This window comes from Wolffia australiana, chromosome 2 (assembly GCF_029677425.1).
Source record: "Wolffia australiana isolate 7733 chromosome 2, ASM2967742v1".
Lineage (NCBI taxonomy): Eukaryota > Viridiplantae > Streptophyta > Magnoliopsida > Alismatales > Araceae > Wolffia > Wolffia australiana.
In genome coordinates, this window is record NC_135836.1 from 13506958 (window position 1) to 13531816 (window position 24859).

Consider the following 24859-nt stretch of genomic DNA (forward strand, 5'->3'; position numbering starts at 1 on the left):
GTGATGGGAAGGATCAAGAACGAGATGGGGAGGGTTCAAGAACGTGGAAGGACGGATCAAGAACAAGATGGTGGGGTTCAAGAACGTGAAGGGACGGATCAAAGTTCAAGAAACTGGGTGGGGCGTGGTAGAATCAAGAAAGCGGGCGAGGAAGGAATCAAGAAAACGTGGGGAGGAAAGAGGGGAAATTCAAGAAATGTGGGAGGATGTTCAAGAACGGTGGTGGGGTGGATCAAGAACGAAGAGAAGGGTGGGGTATGGATCAGGAATGGTGGAAGGGTGGGAAAAGGTACCAAGAAATGGCTTTCTTGAATTGTAACAACCAAGAACCCTCCAAGAAAGAGGAGTTCTTGATGGATCTGGGGTGTGCTCCCTCGGCGGAGCAGATTTCTCCAGTTGATGGCATGTCGGCGACGCTTCTTGAATCTCCCAAGACCCCCGGAGTAATCTCGACGAAGGCCTCTTTCGATTCTTGATGGCGGCGGCTTCTTGAAACCCTTTCCTCGCACCGGAGTGATCTCGACGGTGCGCTTTAACACGTCTCCTCGGAGTGATCTCGACGGAGAGACGTGGGCTCTACCCACGGACTGATCTCGACGTGGGGTGGGGCTAGCCAAACCCCCTACACTACTCTCTACGATAGGGGGGGAGACGAATTGTGAATAAACTTTTCAACAATGACTCCAAGGTGTTCCTTGGGCATGCCATCCCCTTATATAGTGAGGATGGGTGCCAAGTGAACGTGGGAGAGGACGAACCGTCGCGAGACGTGGTTCGCCTCCTTACAAATTCAAAATACAAACATAAAAATTAAACAGCGAGGACGGGGCCCAACAACATTGGCCCAGTCCACGAATCGAAAATACAAACACACATGAAAATGAGCATAAGTAAAAGATAAAAGTTCTTATGCGGGGTACTTAAACCCGGGTGGCGGCGCGCGAGCTGCTCGGCGTGGCTGATGACGTCCCGTCGTGTCATCCTTGAGATGGTTCTTCGTCATCGTGGCATCGTCCTCGAGATGGTCCTCCATCAATATCCTTGGTGTCTTCGGCCAATGGACCATTTATAAAACCATGACATGAATCAATATTTTCAATCTCTAGGTATAATACCAAGTAGATCACTTTAGTGATTGCATTCTCTATATCACCCACCATCGGTCCTAGTGTCTCTGCATTAATGGCCAATATATCAGTCATACTTATGTTATAAGTATGAACAGATATTGTTGTTCTATGTAGATAACTTTATGTCCATCTCAATTATCAAATGACTAAGAATATTTAGAATACATACATGAAGGGTAATGGTCATTGTACTATGATTTCATCATATTTCACTATTTCATTGTGCACATTTTGATTTTTAGATAAAATCATACCAAAAGAATAATAATGAATAGATACATATTTCAATGAACTTAATTAATCATGTAAATGCTACTGACTTTGCAGCCACATAATATTCTAAACTAACATGCTCAATGAAAAACTTTCACTGACGGTGATCAAAACATAAGGAAAAGGAAAAGGGCAAGGATAGTAAATAAAGTAAGGTAATTCATGAGGAGAGAAAAGATAAGGATGGACCTTTCAGGTGGTCATAGTGTTAGTGCACGTCTAGGGTGATGTAGACTTATTGGTGTAGACATGGTGATGGGGGGACTGCTAGTGAATAGTTTGCAAGGCATGGAGGGTACTGGGTTGCGATGCACTAGTAGCACATAGGTGAAGAAAGGGTGGTACATGGATACAACTTTAGGAGCACATGTGCAGCATGCGGATGGGGCATTTTTGGCTCAAGGATGGAGCTTGGGCTACAAGCAGTAAGGTAACACTAGGGGGCACACAATGACAGGACGATGATGTGTCGTCGTAAGAAGATGACATGTGGTGGCGCATATTCAAAGTGCATCAGCATACAAATGGAGCACAATGATGGACATGAAAAATGCATCGACCATTCTCGAGCTCAAGCAAAGTGGGGATGAGGTGTAGGCGACGCTCAGCACAATGTAGGCAACACATGAGAGAAGTCATGGGTCCTGGGCCTTGATTAATTTTGTTCGGTACTAAGGACCCTAATTCAGACCAGAATTGTGACAATTAATAAATAAAGATTTAAACAGAATCATAACAATATCAGCAAAACATAATCAAATTACTTCTGCATGAATCACCTTAGTGATTTCATGGATCCTATAGTAAGTCATATTGAGCTTCTCATGTGTGCAGTCTCTAGAAGTATCTGCATGGTGCATGGCACATCAAATTCCCTCCCTCACAGTGATGAGCATTTTTCACGCTTGATCATTATTGTTACGCCATCCCAATCGATGGAAATATATGTGGCTGACAAGCCGATCACACATTCCATATCTCGTTCCATATTGATTATAGTACACGGGTGTTACTTGATAACATGATAAATGCATATATATTTCCATATATTTAAAATGTTTTGGTGTGATTAATTTATAATTTATCATGTTATTATTTGAATTAAGCAAATATTTATGCATTAGCTAGAAATTCCAACTTTTTCATTATGGTATTGTTCACTAACCGTTGACTTCTGTGAAGTCAATCAAATTGATTAATGATGGGTATTTTATAGTTCCAAATGTGGAGAAATTTACAAAAATTAGAAGATACAGTTCTTAGGAATTGGAGACTTTTGGCTGAAATGATGAAATGGTGTTGTGGGCTTTTTAAAAAGAAATCAGAGGGGCTTGGGCCATGACCTGACCTACCAATTGAGCATTCAAACACCTTAAACAAAAAACTGGAAATTACAATGCAAAGCTCTCAACTAATGGAGAAAAAGAGGCAAAATGGAATGAAAAGAGAATAGAAAATGCCCAAAGGGGTATTGTAGTGCTTCATAAAATGTATAAATACTATTTTTCTCCCTCGTTTCCCCTCATTATGGACATGCTCTAGCAAGTGGCTGGCCACAAGGAAGAGGCATATTTAAAAATCCAGGTTGTTCTACCTGCCTAATGTAAGTGTGTTGAAGTTTTCATTCAATCTCGTCCCTTGTTTGCATTGAAAAAATGCCTGATCCTGGAATATTTTAAGGATCCACACTTGTGAAACATTGAGGGCTCACCTGATTTGAATTGAGGTTTTAGGAATCTGGAATCACCTTTTTCTTATCATTATCTATCCATTTACTCTTCAAAGTCATCACTTTCTCCTTCTAAACACTCATTTTCCTTTATTTCTCTCTCTAGCTCTCCATCACTTTCTCTCCCCGGAACTTCATCCATAATCCTATTTCAGCCCCTAATAATTTCATAAAAAATTTCCTTCATTTGCATCTTCAAATGCCATCTCAAACTTCTGCAACACCCTCTCTTCATTTTCTCTCTCTGTCTGTTCAATTCAGTCATTTTCTCTTTATAAAACCATTTATTTCTTTCTCTAAAATACATTCCAATATCTCTATTGATCATCCTTTAGTCTTCCATTATTTAGAGCAGAAAAACCTCCATGTGCAGGAATTAGTCAAATTCGCTATCTTGCCTTAAGTGGGTTGACCCAAGAGGTTGCCTTATTTTAGATGACCCAATTGGGCAAACCCTATAGATTGCTTTATTTGGGCTGACCAACTAAGGCCAGCACTATATGGGTCACACCAGCCCCACCAGCCCATCTGATCTGCCAATGCCACTGCATCGGCGGTGCCAATGCACCGCGGTCATCATCACACTATTTTCGCCCTCGCATCGTTGTCCCTCCGCTGGGCCTCTGCCTCTACTACCGGCGACCGCCCAAGCAGGTAAATTATCTATTTTTAATGTTTAAAAAATTATTGTAAAATAAGTAAAAATAAAAAAACAGATAATTTTATTTTCCACATTGAAAAAATCCAAAAAATTAGGAAAAAATCAAAACATTTATATAATGAATTTACACTTATTTTTACATCTAAAAAATTTGAAAAAAAATCTCTACCTCTCGTTTTTAATATTTATGAGAGTTTTTAGTGTAAATTAAATTCCATTAAATTCTAGAAATGTTTATTTTTCTAATTTATTTTGTTAAGAAAAATTTTAAAAACTATTGTAAAATATTTTTAGCATTTTTTTGTATTTCTGCTTCAATTTAAATCATAGGAAATTATATAAACTCCCTAAAAATCCATAAAAATATCAAAAATATATTTTTACTTTTAAAGTCATTTTATTCGTCCCAAGCTTGAGAAATTTAATTTCAAAAATATAAATCCTACAAACAATGACAAAAATTTAGACAATATCAATGCTCATAATGAAGTCCATGAATACATGATTGGACTTCATGAATTATGACGATATCGTAAGATCGAGATCACCAGTATTTAAGCATAGTTTCTAAATATTCCTATTCCAGAGGTACTTGAGAAGCATATCAAAGTATCCTGATACAACAGCACTATATAGCCTCACTCATATTATGAGTATGGCCAGTCCCATAGCCATCAGTGTAGATCATTCCATGTTCATGAATAGAACATATTGCACATGAAGTTCATGAATACATCATTGGACTTCGTGCATTATGATGATATCATAAGATGGAGATCACCTGTCTTTAAGAATATTTTCTAAATATTTCTATTCCACGGGTACTAGAGAAGCACAACAAAGTATCCTGATAGAATAGCACAATCTAGCCTCACTCATATAATAAGTATGGCCAGTCCCATAGCCAAGATGCATTAAGGATAGATAGTGGGTTCTCTTTAGTAGAAAGAGCTCACTGAATTCATCCGCACAAATGCCTGAATGATATTAAACCATGCTATCAATCAGGTTGATTCATGTCCTTATTGTATAAGTCTTCCTTAAACTTGAGACACCAAAGATGTTTTGTGGACGCACATATGTACTTTGTCTATAACCTACAAGTTTGTAATCATGGGATTCCAAAAAGTCTTAGTCTGGGTGCATCAAGAAGTTCACAACGACAAACGATTGATAAAGATAGTATTATCCACCCGTAGTATTGTTTGGGTTTTATGCCTTGGTTCATCCATGCAAAATACGATTACATGGATCCGAAAGCGTGTTGATCGATTCATAATCGATCTTCAAAATAATTAATTGAGTGTACCTTTGGGAACTCATTCCACCCTTGACTTTGCTACTCCAAGATTGTTCTGAAGTCATTCACGTCTGGCCCCTAGAAGTATCCACGCGATCCCTCGGCACTTGGATCTCCACCTCTTCTTCAACTCTTCTTGAAAATCTAGAAGATCTTCTCGCCATGAAGACACTCTCCTTGGATGTGTGGATAAGAGAGTAGAGAAAGGGAGGGGCTCTCAAATCTGGTTGGCCTGAGTGCTTGAAATGAGAGCCCTTTCCCTCTTTATATTTCACTTAAGGTTTCTGTTAAAACTCCACAATTAAAATATATCCACCAATGCCCTTAAGACCTTAGGCGTGTAACCCTCTAGGCCCGTGTATCCTTCTATTTAATAACTATAGTGGCCTAAAAACAATTATTGACCAACCTTATTAATTAACTATATCAACACATAGATTAATTAAGATTTAACTTAATCGATAAGTTAAGTTTTAACCCTGTGGGGACCAATATGTTGAACTCTCTCATGGAACCTTTACTATAATCGCTTACCCTATATGTATAATCCATCAATCTAGCGAGACTCTCAAACGACTTAGGCCATGGTTTATCGTGAAACCCTAATCTGTCATTCGATTTGTACTGATGTGTAAGGGGGGATAATTGAACTCCATCTCCAATATCCTCACTATCCTGGCAAGGGATTTTATGCATCGTCTTCTTTGAGTCAATCTCCTCTTATACCGAGGGTGGATGATCCCCACTTGACCACGCAATCATCTCCCTGAGTTCTTAATACATCCAAGCTATTACTTGTTTCAATCTCACTATTTAGAGTCTCTTAAGTCGTAGCTAAAATGTAATTGTTCATTCACGCGATGTCATTGGTGTCTCAGGTCAATGGATCACTTATACAGTTGTGACATCAATCAACCTGATTGATGTTTATGTATAGTACCATTCAGGGATTCGTACAGATCAATTCAATGAACTCTTTCTCCGAAGAGCACCCACTATTTGTCCTTAGTGTCGCCACATAAATAGCCATAGGATTAGCTATATTTATCCTAAAGTAGAATCGGCTAGTGTTATTTGATAACACCCTAATTTTTGTCTTTATTTCATGTTATTAGCGTGATTTTATGCATTTAAAGAGCATAAAATGGGATTGTTATCATATATTTACATGAAAATAGTGTTTTCTAGTGATTTCTGATTTTTTCCTAATTTTCTATTAATTCTATGAATTTTAAAGGATTTATTGAAGCTCGAAATAATTATTTTTGAATGAAAATGGCATATTTCATATTTTATTTCAACATTTATCAGCATGGGAATGAATCAGTGAATTCTCTAGAATTTTTTTACGAATTTTTAGAATTTTTCTGAGATTTATTTGAAGATGAAATGTATTTATTTCAAGGAAAAAAAGTATATTTATAATAGAAAAAGAAGTATTTTTATTATTTTCAAACTTTCAAAGGGCCTTTTTGAACTTTCGTTGCAAAAAGACCCTAAAAACAGCTCTTGGTCGCCACTGCAGGCGTAAAGATCCAATTTAAAATTTTACAGGGTTTTATTGCAATTTTTAATATATATATTTAATGTTTTAGGAGAAATCGGAGGAGAGAGAGTGCGCCAGGGGCATATACGCAATTACTTTTGGGCGGCGTCCAAAAGCAATTCCAGGCTTTTTAAGGACTTTTCTGCAAAAGGAGGATTCAAAATCGCCAGCCAATGAGAGAGCGACACGTCATTGCGTGTTTAAAAACGAAACTAATAAATAAATCAATTTTAAATCCAATGGATTAAATTGGTTTAAAATTGATTTATTAATAACTTTTGATCCTGAAGTCCGATTGAGATGATTTTTTTATGGATTTGTTCGTCTTGATCCCCTCTTTCTATCTGTGTGGTTGGATCATTCAGATCTAGCCTATATTGATAGATAAATATTATGTACTAAACGGGGGTAAAATGGTGATTTTTACCCTATAACCTAAGTATAAAAGCTAAATTTCGAGAGGGGGAGCTCATTCTTGATGGTTCTCTATCACAGCTGCAAGACAGAGAGGAGTCCCACCCTGGATCAAGTTATCTGGTACTTTTTCCTTGATTGTATTTGGATTTGTGCATTTTGAATGAGATTAGTTCAATTTCTTGTTTCTTCTTCTTGGTTTTGATCTGAAATTCTAAATCGCTTGGCTTGAGCGGCATGTACAAGCCCTGATTAGGATTGAGAGGAGAATTCGAGGGATTCAACTAAGAATTCAGCTGCATTCGAAAGAAAAATTCTAAAAATATTAGTTTTAATTCTTAGGAGATTAAATTACCCCCATTTCAGTTTTGAATTATCAAAGTTGCAAAAACAAACCAAACTCAAATTAAAAATTCCCTTTTAACCTCTCTAATTGACCTCTTGGATCCTTTTATTAGGATAAAAGAAGCCAATTTAGAGCTCCATATTTCTTCTATTCATCTCAACTCTTCTACCCCCCTTTCTAAATTCTCATCTAATTAGAGTGACTTGATCATCATTGAAGATCAAATTCAGTTTAATCAGAGTGAAACGGCCAATAATCACCAAATCGAATTCCTTACTAGCTTCCCTTGGACGACACTCGTACTTATCACTATACGTCTTAAGTGGAGTTCTTATAAATTTTATTGCATAAGCCAAAATCCACAATGACAAGGGCTAAAAATTGCATAGTTTTTACCCCTATTTCTGGCTTATCATTATTCTATCTGGATAATTTGTTGTCCATCTCGACTATCCACCAAATTTGACTATTAGAATACATATTTAAAGACTAGTGATCAATGTATTATGATCTTTTCATATTTTACTATGTCATTGCACATATTAATGGAATTCATTATAAACATCACACTAGAGTAATAATGAACGTAATATTTTATTCAAAGAACTTAAATAAACATGGTGGTGTGATTGGCTTGACAGCCACACAATATCCATCAACTATAAGAGGTGACAGCTAAAGCAAGATGATGCAATCAAGTCCTTGGCCAATATAGTGAAATATCGAAGAAGATTTCTCTAATGATTTTTTAATGCATTAGTACTAAAGTGGATGACCGATTACGTTCGCAAGTGGACCATACACTAAGTTTTTCAAGGAGCATTAAGTGGATGAGGGACTATGCGTACATGGTAACCCATGATAAACTGATTTCGTGAGTGAGTCAATGCATACTCCTTTATATATTTTACACCACGAGGTGTACCTTGGAACCTATTGGTTGGAGACTTAAACTACAAATTGGGTCAAATTGATACGACATTATTTAGTCTACATGATAATATAGTTAATTAATTTTGAAGGTCAATAAAGAATATTGGGCCATGATGGGGACCATGTAGCACCAAAGATCAGTCTCAGCTACCCACGCAGAGCGTGGGCTGAAGGCAAGACCTAGCCTTGATGTACACGGCCTAGTCAACGGGCCCATGAAGGTTGATCTTATATTCATCATGCTTTAATTTTCATTTTCATTTTTGTGTGTTGGTCCAACAAATTCGGGTCCATGTATTTGTGTATTCAGACTTATATGTTTAGGACTATGTGTGGGTCTTTCACTGATAGGCGGGACCTTAGGAGTCTTCATGTTGGGCTTCATCCCTTTATCAAGGGGTTGAGGCCCTTGGTCACCTCTATGTAAGAGGGATGGGGGGGGCCTCATTCACTTTTGAGAAAAAGAAGAACAAAGCTTTATTTATTTTGTTTTCAACATATTTACAAAAATCACACTTGAACTTTTAGTTTTGAAAAAAACCCTAACTTGCCCCCCACCGTTGTCACAAAACCGTGCTTCCCACGCCACACAATCGCGCCCACTGTTGCGGCCGCACCCACTATGGTTACAGTCGCAGTACACCCGTTGTTCTTGTTATGGCTGCACATCAATAGCCGCATCCACCTGCCATCACCCGCTGCCGCCAACCATAATGCCCTCGCCAGTAGTCATCTCGTCACCCACGGCCACCTCTCTAGCACTGCCAGCGTGTCGTCAAACTACAGCTGCCCCATCTGCCTCATGCATGGCCACGGCCACCTTGCTGCCCGACTATGGCCACCCGCCTACAACCACCATCAATGGCCACTTGACGGTCCCATGCCCAACGCCGTGCCCACTATTGCACCTGCTGTCGCATTCACTGCCACGCCCGCCCTTGTCGTCATTTCATACCAACTGCGCTCTGATACCCATGTCATCGTGTGCACCATCGCCACAGGCTTGTCGGGTCGCCTGTGTTGTCGTTCCATGTTGTCCACTTCTTCGACGGGTCATCTACCAGCTTTCATTATCATCAGCACGGATGACAAGGTTGCGACCAAACTGGTACGCACCGCATCTCTCCCAATTTTGACACTTCAAGTTGTAGAATTTCTATTGATCCATCCTTAGTTGAATCCACCAAGGATGTGCGCACTAGTGGTAGTAGCTGTGCTCATGCCATCGGTCTTCAACCCGACGCCTTTGTCATTGGGAGCCTTCAGGACTTCATGTGGGTGTCTCCATCACTAGTGTTAGTAGAGTTCCAGATAGGTGGAACTCCTATTGATCCCTCCATAGTTGATCCCAGCGAGGGTGTGCGCACGAGTAGTAGTAGGTGTGCTCATGCCGTCAGTCTGCAACTCGATGTCTGCGTCATTGGGAGCCTAGTCACATACCCAGGACCCTCTGGTTTTTTGGATGACATTGTCTTTGACATCGAGTTTATACTTCTCATTGACTCTTTTTGCATGCGCACATGCATCCTCATCCACTTGCATTACGTTTACTCAATTGATGTTGGAACGGTTGTCGATACCAACATGTTGTTTCACGTCAAGCCGCTAAAGTCATTAACAAGACCAATACATGGGCCTAGAGGGTCACATGCAAATAGTGATGCAGGATGACTAGATATGAAGGAGCTAAGTGATATGAGAACTAGATTCTAGGACAAATAGGGGTGATGGGATAAAACAGACCACAAATCACACGGTCTAGTTTGAAAATTAAATCCGGTGAAAATACTGATGGTGCAGCCTCTTTCCTTGTAGGGGACGGGAGTACTGTCTTACAACCACCGTGGTGATGCAAAAGCACCAAAATCAATAACTTCCAACGGGCGATTCGCTTAGAAGACTCAGAATCCAAATCTAATCTGATGGCAGCAGATGAACACTCGAGGAATATTGGACGAAGAACACACCACCAAAGAGTGTACGAGTACTTTGGCACTTAATAGTGCGTGAAGAGGTTGCGGGGAATTCTTGACGCGCAGTTGGCAGGACGATTGACATGAGCTTTGACAGGGTGTTGCGGATCCAACTGCACAGTCAGTTGACGGGGGTTAAGGGGGGAGTCGCCCCCTTGCGGGGTGCGGGGCAGCGCCCTGACACATAAACGGCATGCGCGGTGACCAATGGCCGCGAGGGCATCCGAGGACACGGCGGCCGTGCGCTGGTGGCCAGGGACTCTATGGGCACAAGCGCAGGCAGCGGCTGGCACTAACGGCCAGGCAGGCGGCGGGCACGGGTGGCCGGGCGCGCAGTGAGTGCGGGCGTCTTGGCGCACGGCGGCCGTGCAACGGGCGCAGGTGGTTGGGTGTGCGGTGGGGGCGAGCGGCCAGACGCACGGAGGGCGCGGGTGGCCTGCGCAGGGCAGGCCCTTGTGCGAACGAGCGCCTGTGTGGGGCGAGCACTAGTGCGGGCTAGCGCCTAGGGCACAGGGCAGCCAGGACGTAGGGCAGCGGCCAAGGAACAGGGAGCAGGCGGCTGTGGTGCTAGGTGCAGGCGGCGGAGGTGCAAGGTGGTGGCCAAGGGTGCAGCACACGGTGGCAATCAGCGGTGGTGGTGATTGGCGGTGGCTGCGACCAGAATGGGAAGGGGAAGATAGGGCAAGGCTTCCATGGAGAGAAAAACCTAACTCTTGAAATAAACTTGCTAAGTGTTCTTTTGCAACATTGGCCTACATATAGGCCTTGGAGGAAAGACAAAATAAGAAATAAAATAACCGTCAAGGACAAGGCGACATGTCGACTCGTCAAGTCACGAAACGTTGTGTTATTGTCATGGGCGATGTGTCATGACGCGGGATATGTCCTGCGTAATTGGAGGCGCGTCCGTTGTCGGTGCATTGATGTGGTCGTCATCATGGTGGTTCTTTAGTTGACGTTGATGATGGGTTAGGATGCGAGGTGTCTCGAATGACAGTGGCGGCGCGTCTGAAGATGGTGTGTTGATGTCGTCACAACCAAATAGTCTCTTGGATGTCAGAAAATATACTTGTCTTAATAAAAATACCTTCTTAACATAAATTGGGGAAGGCCCAATGTGAAATTCACCAAAGCCAGCATTTGTCACAGGGCTTCCTCTTCTTCTCCGTTTTCCCTACACCTCCACTCCACTCAAAAGGATATAGTTTGCTGCAAGGGTGAATGGAGCCCGTCAAGGCTTAGGAGCACCTTCGGCGTGACAAGTACCATGTCGATATATCTAGAGGTCGCACATATGAGCAATTTGACTTGTCTCGCTCCATTATCTAAGAAATCACAGATGTGATCTGTGCACAGTATTTGTTTCATATTTTGTTGATTCCATTACAATTCTGTTACAACTCTTTCCTGCAAGGAATCATTATCTTTATCCTGATTCAGGCCTCCAAAACTCATAAACAATAACATAAAAAATGTAGAGGAGACAAGAGAAGGAGAAGAGCCTTGAACAATTTTGGCCTGCATTTATATTAAGGGGGTAGCTCTCACAAAACACCAAAAGTTTAAGTATACCTTGTGATGTCCAAAGACCATTTGTGTGTGACCCTCTAAACCCATTTATCAGTCAAGTTAATGACTCTAATGGCCAAATAAACTTTATTGACCTTCCAAGTTGATTAACTATCACATAATACATATTAATTAATGTCAGATCAATTTAAACTCAACTGATAGGTCGAGTCTCAAGTCCCTCGGGTGCCAAGCTACACGTTGTGCTTTAGAATACACAAAGGAGTGTGGATTGGATCACTTATAGAACCTATCCATCACCAGTTATCATGTATGTATGGTCCTCATCCACTTGGTGCTCCTAGGATGACTTGGGGTATGGTACCCTATCAAACCCTAACTGGTCATCCGAGTTAGTTTGATGCATTGAAAAATCATTGGGGAACTCTTCTCCTATATTCCGTTGTCTCAACCAAGGACTTCATTGCATTACCTTAGAAGGGAGGGGGATCCCATCTTGACCACTCAGTAGACTTCATGAAATATTTTACACACTGATAAGCCAAAAATAAGGGTAAATTTATGCAATTTTAAACCCTTGTCGTTGTCAATTTTAGCTTATAGAATAAAATTTATAAAACCTCGCTTAAGATGTACAATGACAAGTAGAGGTATCATCCAAGGGAGGCTAGTAAGGAGTCCAATTTGATGATTTTTTTGATAACTCAACCCTAATTAGGATCAATTTGCTTTTCAATGAAGATCAAATCAACCTAATTAGACAAGGAATTTAGAGAGGGAGGTAGAAGAGATGGGAAGAGTAGAAGAAGTAAGGGAGCTCTTTGGTGAATTAATTGATCCAAATGAAAGGATCAAATAATTCAATTAGAGGGGTTAAGAAGAATATTTTGATTTGGTTGGTTGGTTTTTGTAGGTTTGATAATTCAGAACTAGCTACTGTATTAGATAATAATGAAAAAAAGAAATTTTAATACCCTAGAGTTTATAAATTTAATTATAGTTTTCTTTTGAAAGGCACTTGAATACCTAGTTAAATCTCTCAATGACTCCTCTCAATCCTAATCAGGGCTTGTACATGCCGCTCAAGCCAAGCGATTTAGAGGTTCAGACCAGAATCAAGAAGAACAATCAAGAAATTGAACTAATTTCATCAAAAATGCACCAATAATTCAAATACAATGAAGGGAAATGTACCAAACAGGTTGATCCAGGCTGGGGCTCCCCTCTGTCTTGCAGCTCTGATAGAGTACCATTAAGAATGACCCCCTCCTCTCGAAATTCGGCTTTTATACCTATGTAAAATGGTAATAATTACCCTTTTACCCCTAATTAGTATTTATTTATAATCTTTCAATGTAGGCTTGATCTCAATGATCCAACCATAAGATAGAAAGACGCGATCAATACGAGAAAATCCATAAAAAATTCATCTCAATCGAACTTCTGGATCAAAAGTTATGAATAAATGAATTTAAACCAATATTAGCCATTGGACTTAAATCCATTTATTATATATTTTTTAACCCGCGCGCTGAGGTGTCATCCTCTGATTGGCCGCTGACTTTTCAACTTCTCCAGGCGGGTGCGTTCTCGTTGCGCCACGTACCCCCCTGGCGAAAATAAAAACAAAGAAAATTTTCAAACGTCGCGATTTGAATGTTTTTTGATACGCACATACGCGTGTGTTTCTTCTTCACTCTCCATTCTTAATTCGCCACGTCATGGCCCGTACACATGCATTGTACGCACCGTGCGGGTGGTGAACTTAACTCTTAGCGCTGGTCCTCATCAAGCACTGTCAGATTCTCATCTGACGGCCATGATAAGGCCACGTCGATTGGCCGAAAACTTCCCTGCATTTTTGTAAAAAGATCCTTCCTAAAAGCTTGAATTTTGTATGACGCCGCCCACAGGTAATTGTGTATATGCCCTTTGTGCACTCTCTCTCCACTGGTTTTTTTCCTAAAACATTAGAACAAATATTAAATCATTTGCAATAAAACCCTAGAAAAATTTAAATGACATCTTTACGCCTGCAACCATGACCGAGAGCTGTTTTGGGGGTATCATTGCAACAAAATTTATGAAAAGCCCTTCAAAGTTTGAAAATTATCATAATACTCATTTTTTCCTTATAAATATATCTTTTTTCTTAATAAAAATGTATTTATTCCTCAAATAAATCTCAGAAAATCCAATAACATGCTAAAAATTCTAGAAAATTATAGAAAATTCATTGATTCATCCCCATACTAATAAATCTCGAAATTAAATATTAAACTAGCCATATTCATTAAAAAATAATTATTTCACGCTCAAATTCATAGAAATCACAGAAAATTAGGGGAAAATCAGAAATCATTAAAAACAGTATTTTTATGTAAATACATGATAACAACCCCATTTTAAGCTCTTTAAATGCATAAAATTGTGCTAGTAGCATGAAATAAAGACCGAATTTAGGGTTTTATCATACACCCAACTATGACTGTTTATAATCCAATGATTAGATACTTGCAAGTCATACTCAAAGTACAATTGTGTGTCCACATTGCGTCTTTGATGTATCAAGTCTAAGGAACCACATACATAGCTGTAATGTGAATCAATCTAACTTACAGTTTAGTATAACACCATTCAGGGATTCATATAGATCAATGCAATGAACTATTTCCACTAAATAGCACCCATGTTCCATCCTTACTATTTTCACACTAATTGCTACAAGACAAGCCATACTCGTCACATGAGTAAGGGTAGATTGTGCTGTTCCATCCAGATATTTCAATGTCCTTCTTGAATATCCTTCAAAAATGAATATTTATAACACATGCTTAAGAACTAGTGATCTCTGTATTACAACATAATCATAATTCACTAAGTTTCATCATATAGTCATGGACTTCATCATAATCATCACCTTCGCACTACAATAAATACACGGAACTAGCAATGGGATATGTAATTGGATTTCCGGCCACATATATTTCCATCAAAATTTTAAGATTAATGATTCACATGGTGAAGGTAGAAAAATGAATTATAACAACAGTTTAAAAGAAAATTATATAAGTATTTCATGGAGTTCTTTATCATGTTCCATGTTCATCAGTACAAGATACTCGTTATAATACACTTGTGATGCTCATGATGATATCTATGAATATATTATACAAAAAATTGAATTATGTTACTTTATGATGCCATCAGCCAAGGCAAAATAACACATGTGCTAGTGGCATACATTCCTCCACAAAATTCACCATTAATATTTTTAACTTGTTTATAAGCTCCAATGTTTATTGAAAGATCCACTCAAACCATACAAGTACCGTACGCTTAAGTGGAATAAAGATTATGCAAATTTGTATACTATTTCAATTTCAGAATCCATATGTTCTTGCACATTGTCAGACTTAAAATAGCCTCTTCATATGTCAAGATTGCCATATCTACAATACATAATCCCAATATTTACTTGAATCATTATCTCCAACATTCTGAGAAAGTAGTTGATGCCGGACGTCGTCTGGTCGACACCGAGGGTAGTGGCTTGGTATCGAATCAGGATCTCACTCAAACGACGACTGTCAGTGTCATCCGAGAATGCTAACAGACAGATAATAATGATGACATGCAATGCGAAAGTCCTATGTGTCGTACGTGTGTGCGCCGACGAGCGGTGGATGCCGTTCCAGAGAGTTGACGGGTTCCCTTTGAGTGGGGTCAGACGGACCTTCCGAGCCTCGTCAGGAGGGTCGAGGCGTACGTCCCGAGCAGGTAAGCCCGTAATGCTCAAACGCGTCGGGAGAACCCGACTCGTACCAGGCAGGTAAGATGATGACTCTCAAATATGTCATCAAATAATTAAACTTTTTAGTTTTCATTCATCAAAATTATAATGTTAATTCATGCTAATATCATGCATATGCATCATTTTATAAAATCACTAACCCCACTTGATCCTTTGAATCAAGTGGAATATATTTAACATTTTATGGTTAGTAAACATTCAGAGACAGGTTAAGAAGATCAAGGAAAGAGATGAGGATCAAGAGGAGCGGGCAAAAATTCAAAGAAGCAGAAATTACGAAAATGCCCCTGGGCATGACTTAAGAGAAAACTATAAATACTCACTTGAGAGTTGATTTTAGGTTGTCCATAATTTCTCTCAAGGAAGCTAGGGCTTGGAGAGAAAGGATTTCTGCAGACCCTCCAAGGCTGATGAGCATTGGAGCTGGGAGAGAAGCAAGCCGAGGAGTAGCTGGAGCACGACGATCGTCGCCTTGCCCGGAAGGAGTGACACAAGGAGGCGTGAGCGTTTCCGTTTTGGTACAATCTTCTTCTCCCTTCTAAGACAATCAGGGTTGGGCTGAAGATCACAAGCTGTGTCTTCAGCATTTCCAATTTCTGTTGTTCCTTTGGTTACGTTTGATTTGAATCCATAGTTGATTGAATCGTTTTCCATTCTGTCTAGCAAAAATTTCATTGTTCTCGCATCCGATCGTGAACTCCTTCCCTCCAGAACTTCCAACTGCTAGCAACCCAGGCCTCAGCCTAGGTTGCCAGCAATCCAAGCAGCGAGCAAGCTCGCCCGCGCGAATCAGCACCGCGAGCAGGCTCGCCGCAGCGCGCCGCGCAGCTCACCAGCGCGCAGCAACGCCGCACACAGGCTCACCGCAGCGCGCGCGCAGCTCGCCTGCGCGCAGCGCGCCAGCGCGCAAGCTCGCCGCTGCAGCAGCGCTCGCCGCCCAGCGTAGCGCGCAGCAGCGCAGCGCGCCAGCAGCGCCGCAGCGCCGCGCAGCAGCGCGCCGCAGCGAGCAGGCTTGCTCGCCAGCAGCGCAGCAGCGCAGCAGTGCCGCGCATGGGCTCGCCCGCGCGCAGCAGCACCGCGCAGGTGTTTGCTCAATTGATTACCTCACAGGGCATAAGCGAACCGTCAACAAAGAAAATTTCTCTGCTAACGGTTCTGCTCAATTGAGTTTGCCAAGATATCTCCGTAAAACTTAACTGAAGATAATTTGACTGAAGAATTAGCTGAATCCATACTTTTAAGGAATTCTCTGCAACTTATTCTGAAGAAAATTTCTACAGAGATTAACACTTGGAATTAGAGAACTGAATAGACTGATTTAATAGAAAAGAATTTTCCGCTGTTTTCTTTGCTTCCTGTGGATCGACCCTTGCTTGCCAAAGGCTGTGAGGTTATAAAATTTGTTGCATAAGCTCAATCCTCACACGAATTCAATTTATAAATAACTTGTAAAAGAACACCTAAAATTGAGCTCATCACCCACCATATATGCAGGAAAATAATTCCGTTTGTGCGCATACATGTCTCTGTGTGTGCCTATTGCAGTTCATCTTGCTCCATGTTTATGTTGTGCATGCAGCCTTTTGTGCCATCCAATCTGAGCCGAAACTTTGAGATCGCAGCATGTCACACGAGAAAGGAGAGTTGATGAGAGAGAAAAGGCAGGCAGAATTTCTCAACATCCGATGTGCGCAGGAATGCCTAGATCACACCATCCATCCATGCAAAAAAGTAAAGCGACACTTTAGTCCCATCTTGATTCATTTAAACAGTTATATCATTATATATCAGATGAGAATATCATCATATATAAAAACAGATCTACGACATGCCACTCTCTTTTCATGTTGCATGTGTGCACAACGTGTCAATGGTGCCACCTAAGCATGTGCAGGCACCTCGTGTGGCAGAAAATATGACATGTCAGTGCAACACGCAGGTGCCTCGAGTGCGGTAGTGCAGCACTTTCGGAGGTGACTGCCTTGCCAAGGAAAAAATAATAAAAAAATAATTTCGTTTCCAATTTTTTTATTTTTTCCAAGGAAAATTCAAAAATCTGAAATATTGTCCTAAGAATAGACCCTATGACTTTTTATGCACAACTCAAAATTGGGTAAAGTTTTCACCCTATTCCTCGATTTTCAGTCCTAGTTTCTGTGATCCATGCTACATTTTCAGAAATATATGATAAAAGAAATTAAAAAGACTACCAAAAATCAAATTCCCATTTTGATTTCTCGGCATGGGAACTTTCTACATTGGCTGTACTTCATTGTTTCGATCTCTCCAGCTCTTGAAACAACATCAACTCAAAAACACTGATTAGAATAAACCTACAAATTTTATCATTTTATCGCTAAATATGCAAAAATGAGCAGGTGAGTGAATGGGGATTAATGCTAGAAGGACATAAAGAGATCATAACGTGCATAAAGATCATATTAATGAAACAGTAAGATTAGTTAATAATAATCAGAACTAATGCACAACTAGCATGTTATAAAATCCTTCCCTACTTGGGCCCTAGAGGCCTTCTTAGAGCCCTCAAAGCCTTGACCTGACTAACCAGAAAGATCTAATAAGAACAATATATTTTGTGACAGAAAGTATTTCTCCTCCACAATAGTTAGCATAGAATCAGTATTGTTAACTAGTATTCAAGACAAACCATAATTTCATGAATTTCAACAAAAGTGTTTTTTTTAGAAAAAAAAATTTGTAACTTCACCTATAACAATTACTAATGGAATGCAGACTTTTCTGCAAGAATATCCCTCTGTTGTGGTCGGTATTTCCTCCAGTCCTCTTCCCCTCCATTTCTATCTTTTGATGAAATGTGTTGATCTGCGATTGACCCCTTTGGCGATTCAAACTTAAGTATCTTCTTCATACCTGCACCAAATGATACATTATTAACTCATATGGTTTTGTAATACGATTAGGAATTACTAAAATCTCAGACAAAATATCAAAATCTAATTGAATCAATCTCTAGAGGTTGATCTTTTTACATTCGTAGTCAGCTACCCATCCCAATTCAATTTCAAACAGTTCCAAGTCATTCAAATCTGCACCAAATATGTAATTCCAAGTTCACTGAATATTTATAAATGTTAAACACTAGTTATGAGTTGAATGAAATTTCAAAATAAACTTAAAACTTAGCTTGAAGACCAAACTTTTAACAAGAGTCAATGACGTGTGATCTTGGATCACCTTGCACCAAAAAAAGGATTCCAAATCCTTTGGGTTCGGATTAATGTTAGCAACAAATACCATATTAAAGAAAAATAAATGTTGAAACACTTCTTGAAAATTCCTTCAGGGAGGGGAAGTTCTCCCTAGCTTTTGGATAGCAATATTTAGATGGCAATAAGATTTTATAAATGAAATTAGGGCTCAAAACTATATATATGAACTTAGAAGACTAAAAGGCCGTACTGGTAATTTATCAAGAGTCCAAGAGTCATATGTATTGATTATGATTAGAAAATATGAATGAGTAATCCTCTTAAATTTCTTTTTGTATTTGCTATTTTTTCGTAACTTTAAGAAACTTCTTAAGTATTAAGAGTAAAAACTAGAGGTTATACCAGCGTCCTCAAATTTTTGATAATCTGGAAATTTCAGTTATGTTTACTAGATCATTTTACTCATGATATCACAATTGGATACTAATATCTTTCAGTATTCAATCTTAATTAAAGCATCAGTCAATTCAACCTTAACACCCGACGGTAGTACTAGGGAATTTGACAAAGTTGTTAAAATAATAAAATGAGGTCAAATCCACAGAAATATTTTTTAACAGTGTTAGAGAAAATTTATTTATTCATGTCATATAAAATTCAAGTCATACATATGTGATTTGGCTTGTTCAGCATATGGTCAGACTTAGCAGCCTTTTAATATAGCTAAGGATGTTACATGGTCTTCACTTACAACCAGTCAACTAGTTGAATAATGACCTATTGTGTTTGGTAAGGCATGCATTCCTTTGAACATTCATCAAAACACTTAGTAAAGCATTTTACTAAAATGCCCTTAAAGCATAATCTTGACGGTAGAGCCAAGAAAATAGATTTTCTTAAGAAAATGAATGATTTGATACAAAAAGCAGGGAAGAGGAATTTAAATATAAGACACCTATTGTTCTCATCTTAATAACATGTAATTTATACTAGATTCAGGTTTTGGCATAATCCAAATGGATTTTAATTCTCATAGCTTAACTAGTGAGGCGATAGATTTAGAGGCGAGACTTTGGGAATTCAAATTGGAGCGACGAAGGGGACAACCTCAACTGCCGACATATAAAGTATGTACCAACAAAAGAAAATTTCTGATGAGGGCAAACAACCATGGATAAAAATTTGTGAAAGAGAGAAGAGAAAAGGTGGAATGGCATAACAAACGTTAATAATGTGGCTAAGAAGATAACTGGTGGGACGGTAGTCTTGTAGCTTATTCCCTTGACTTTAGATGACCCAAGTGATGAATATTATGAGGACATCATACAAACCACAACACCATGTTTTCAAGTTGAATTATGATTTGTCCTATGGAGGACAATGTCTTGATGCATATCTAGAAAGTTCTACTTACAATTAGCATAAAATTCATGTATACTTACAGAATTTAGTGCTGTAAAACAGTAAACGCTTATTTATGAAAGGTACTACTATCGAAAGAATCATAAATATAAAAAAATAGTGGCTTAAATAAGCACACAAATTTGTTGAAAAATTAATAATAAATTTCAGACATGCTGGTCACAAATTAAAGAATGATAGTTGTTGCATTTTGAAGAAAAAGGTGAACAACATCACAGTATCTACTTCTCAATAACTTGATCCAGGATTGAATATCAATGTGTTATAAAATTCTGGTTATTTTTCTTGATCATAAATTATTTTAAATAAGATTAGGATATAACAATAAAATAAATTAAACAACATCCTATCACATGTTCTTCTTACTTATCATAAAGAGAAAGTTCCAAAGTCAAGATCATATAGGGATTCTCTTCTTACGTGGCACACGAAAAAAATTATGTATGCTGAGTGTTTTTGAGAAAAGCCTACCAAAAAATCAAAAAAAAAAATTCAGAAATTTCCTTTTTATGGGAATCAAAGATTTCGAAAAATATAAATAGCATAATTGATATTTACTCCTATTGAGGATTCTCCATAAAAGGATCAAATGGCTTCTTAGTTGTTTTATACCTTCAAGTGGTTCAATGGTGCTGAATACTATAACAATATTACATAAAAGGTGGCGTGATGATGTCTTCTCGATAACTCCTGAGAAATGAACTCACAAAACTTCCTCACAGTTAAAATAAAACTATACATGAACTTATAGCAACCAAAATTTTAATGATTACAAACAAGTTTTTTGATCACTAAAATTTTAAAGATATTCCGTTCTCAACTCTCTACATCATTAAAATTAAAAAAATATTAGATATTTATCACAATTGAATATAGATAGTATTTACGATATTTTTTAAAAGTAAAGGCCTAGCCCTACCTATCTCTAGCTACTTTGGAGGGATAAAAATATTTTCTAGTGCGTTGATGAGGCCTATCCCGATCTTTGTCTGAAAAACTGCAGAGAGAGAGGAGAGATTGAAGATAAGGAAGATTATACGACGAATAGAGGGAGATTATTCGTTTTAGTCTTAGCGTTCGTTTGCGAACGATTCGGAAAAATACTGCTGACCTTAATCTAAATACCTGAAACGAGCCTAAAGTTAGTATGTCAGCCTGATTTGGGCTGCTTATTATGTCCCTTTTTTTTAAACGATGCGATCAATCGATAATTTCACCCATCTTTTGATTACAGAATGATCATCCTGATTCCTTACTCGTCATGCATGATACAGTTGAGCCACCAAATTTATCCAAAATTTGACAAATAATCAACTTGGCCTTCTTCCGTCCGCCTTCGACAGGTTGGCTAGTGATCCAATAATGAATGCGCCAGTCCCCAGTTCAAATGTAACCATGAACAGATGTTCATTCAAAAGCGTTTTACAAAATTCTTCATTTCCTGGCCCTACCTATCTTCTCGCATAAAGTATGAATGTGTGATCTCTCTATCTCTCTCGCTCTCCCTCTCTCTCTCTCGCTCTCTCTCTCTCATTCTCTCTCTCTCGCGCGCTCTCGCTCTCTATCCTCGCTCTCTCACTCTCTATCTCTCTCACTCGCTCTGTCTCTCTCTCTCTCTCTCGCTCTCTCTCGCTCTCTCTCGCTCTCTCTCTCATTCTCTCTCTCTCGCGCACTCTCGCTCTCTCTCTCTCTCTCTCTCGCGCTCTCACTCTCTCTCTCTCTCTCTCGCGCGCTCTCACTCTCTCTCTGTCTCTCTCTCTCTCTTATCGTTACTGAATCAGAATGTCTCCGGCAGTCAGGCAAATTCCTAGCGCAGTAGATCTTCAGAGACAATCGAGTGTTCGCACGTTTTATTACCGTAACCACTGTCTTCTTGTTCGGTGTCTCCCCTGCTCGATATGCCCTTGGCTGAGTTGGTTCACAGCAAGTCTCATGGCCCATAGCTATTACTTCTCCAGCTAAAACCCCAACGTCCATAATACACAGTACTGGACCTACTTTTACCTGCGGCAAGATCAGTAATCAGAAATCAAAGCTATTTCTGTCACTTGACTACAGTCATCACCGATGATAGAGAAGGAATGATAATCCAGTATGCCGATGTTCGAAACCCTTTAGAGCTGTTGCCGCAGGAAGTCCCAGTCCTATCGGAGACAAGCAGGGGTTCTTATAGGCCCACTAAAGAGATGTCCCCGCTGTCCTCGATATCTGTCCTAACTAATGATTTGATGACGAGGGCCCTCCATCATTTACTCGCCGACAAAGTTTGATCAGAGTGCCAAAATTACAGTGACCCTGCTACAGCGAAAAAATATGCTAGACGTGCCCAATTGGGAGAAAATTTTGCAATTGGATAGTGCTACTTTGAAATTCGACGGTGTTTTTCGTAGCAGTCCAAGAGGGTGGTTCACCTTCGGGCATGCCTCATTCCCTTCCCTATTCTTTTTGTTGTCTTTTACAGAGTGTCTCATCAAATATGGCAACTAAGATCTGAAAGTATGGATAAATGGTGCAGTTGAGAAGGGTTAGAGAAGCCGAGCTGTTCATTCAATGATGTCCAAAGAGAACCTTCGGGGAGCGACCTAACCTGCACTGATTGCAATATTTTATCGACGGAGTAGCTCTTATGAGATAAGAAAAAGTCTACGAAGAGACCTCCGAGTCTTTATATAAGCCGATTACTCTTGCACCAGCACGACCATTGAAGCTTAGTTCTCCCTCCTGCTTCTCGAAGAATGGGGCTCCCTCCACTCCGTTGGAGAAAACTCGCTCTGACGCTTCTTGCAAGCGTACTTCTGGCACGGTTTTACAATGTTGCGGCTGCGGATAAACTGATCACCGTGACGGGCGCCAGCGAGTGCTTAGACTGCGATTCCAAGAGCATTCACCGCTCAGCGGCATTCAACGGTACTCTCTCTCTCTATGTCGCTCTAACAAGATTGGCTTAAAACTGTAGTATGGTCACGGCATTGACGATTCTGGGTTGGTTTTGTTCTCGCAGGGCGAATCGTGGCGGTCTACTGCAAGGGCGAGAAGGGAGAGTTCCAGATCAGGGGAGTGGGGAAGCTGGACAAAGACGGGAAGTTCTCGGTCAGGCTTCCCAGCAACGTAGTGAAGGAGGAAGGGGGGCTTAAGGACGACTGCTTTGCGCAGTTGCACGGCGGGCCGAGGAACGCGCCGTGTCCGAGCGCCGGCAGCTTCGAGGCGGCCAAGCTCGTTCTCATGTCGGCCGAGGCCGAGACGCAGACCTTCTCCCCCGCGGGGAAGCTGACCTTCTCCTCCGAAACATGCGCGTCGGCTACATTTTGGTTCTGGCCACACTTCGTCCCTCCTCCAGTATTATCACCGCCGCCGCCGACTGTCACTCCTCCTCCGCCAACGGTAATCCCGCCGCCGCCAACCGTTACTCCTCCGCCAACGGTAATCCCGCCGCCGCCAACCGTTACTCCTCCCCCAACGGTAACCCCGCCGCCGCCAACTGTTAGTCCTCCTCCACCTACCGTAACTCCGCCGCCGCCGACGGTTACTCCTCCTCCACCAACGGTAACCCCGCCGCCGCCAACTGTTACTCCTCCTCCACCAACCGTAACTCCGCCGCCGCCGACGGTTACTCCTCCTCCACCAACGGTAACCCCGCCGCCGCCGACGGTCACCCCTCCGCCGCTGACATATTCGCCGCCGCCAATGGTAACCCCGCCGCCGCCAACGGTCACTCCGCCGTACACATATTCGCCGCCGCCAACGGTAACCCCGCCGCCGCCAACTGTTACTCCTCCTCCACCAACCGTAACTCCGCCGCCGCTGACGGTTACCCCTCCTCCACCAACGGTAACCACGCCGCCGCCGACGGTCACGCCTCCGCCCCCATCTCCGCCGCCGCCGCCGCCCGCACCCCCGCCGCCGCCGACGGTTACTCCTCCTCCACCAACGGTAACCCCGCCGCCGCCAACTGTTACTCCTCCTCCACCAACCGTAACTCCGCCGCCGCCGACGGTTACTCCTCCTCCACCAACGGTAACCCCGCCGCCGCCGACGGTCACCCCTCCGCCGCTGACATATTCGCCGCCGCCAATGGTAACCCCGCCGCCGCCAACGGTCACTCCGCCGTACACATATTTGCCGCCGCCAACGGTCAGCCCTCCGGCGCCGACATATTCGCCGCCGCCAACGGCCACTCCTCCGTACACATATTCGCCGCCGCCAACGGTCACTCCTCGGCCGCCGCTAATGGTCACCCCTCCGCCGCCGACATATTCGCTGCCGCCGACGGTCATTCCGCCGTACACATATTCGCCGCCGCCAACGGTCACTCCCCCGCCGCCAAAGGGGCCGCCGCCGCCGCGGACGGACTGCCCGCCGGCGGGCGGCAGTCCGCCGCCGTACTAGTCCCGAATCCCCCCGGCCTCCGTTGCTTTAGCGTTCATCCTCTCCTTTCTCTGCCTCTAGTAGGTCAATAATGTGTGTTTCGGTTTGTTATCTGGTCCGTCTCGAGAAGTGAAAGTACCTTCTTTGAATCTCCCTCTCCCTTTCTAGTTTGAATTTTTATATTCAAAGATGAATAGCCACGACGCTTCTCAATATAGACGATATCTTTACC

General features: G+C 41.2%; 1 protein-coding gene across 1 annotated transcript; it reads left to right on the plus strand.

The window, feature by feature from the left end:
- Nucleotides 1-22950: 22950 nt before the first annotated feature.
- Nucleotides 22951-24648, plus strand: LOC144716290 (uncharacterized). The gene is made up of 2 exons (XM_078591408.1): nt 22951-23169; nt 23264-24648. The coding sequence occupies exons 1-2, from the start codon at nt 22998-23000 to the stop codon at nt 24646-24648; spliced, it is 1557 nt and encodes a 518-aa protein (XP_078447534.1). The 5' UTR covers nt 22951-22997.
- The last annotated feature ends 211 nt before the right edge of the window (nt 24649-24859 follow it).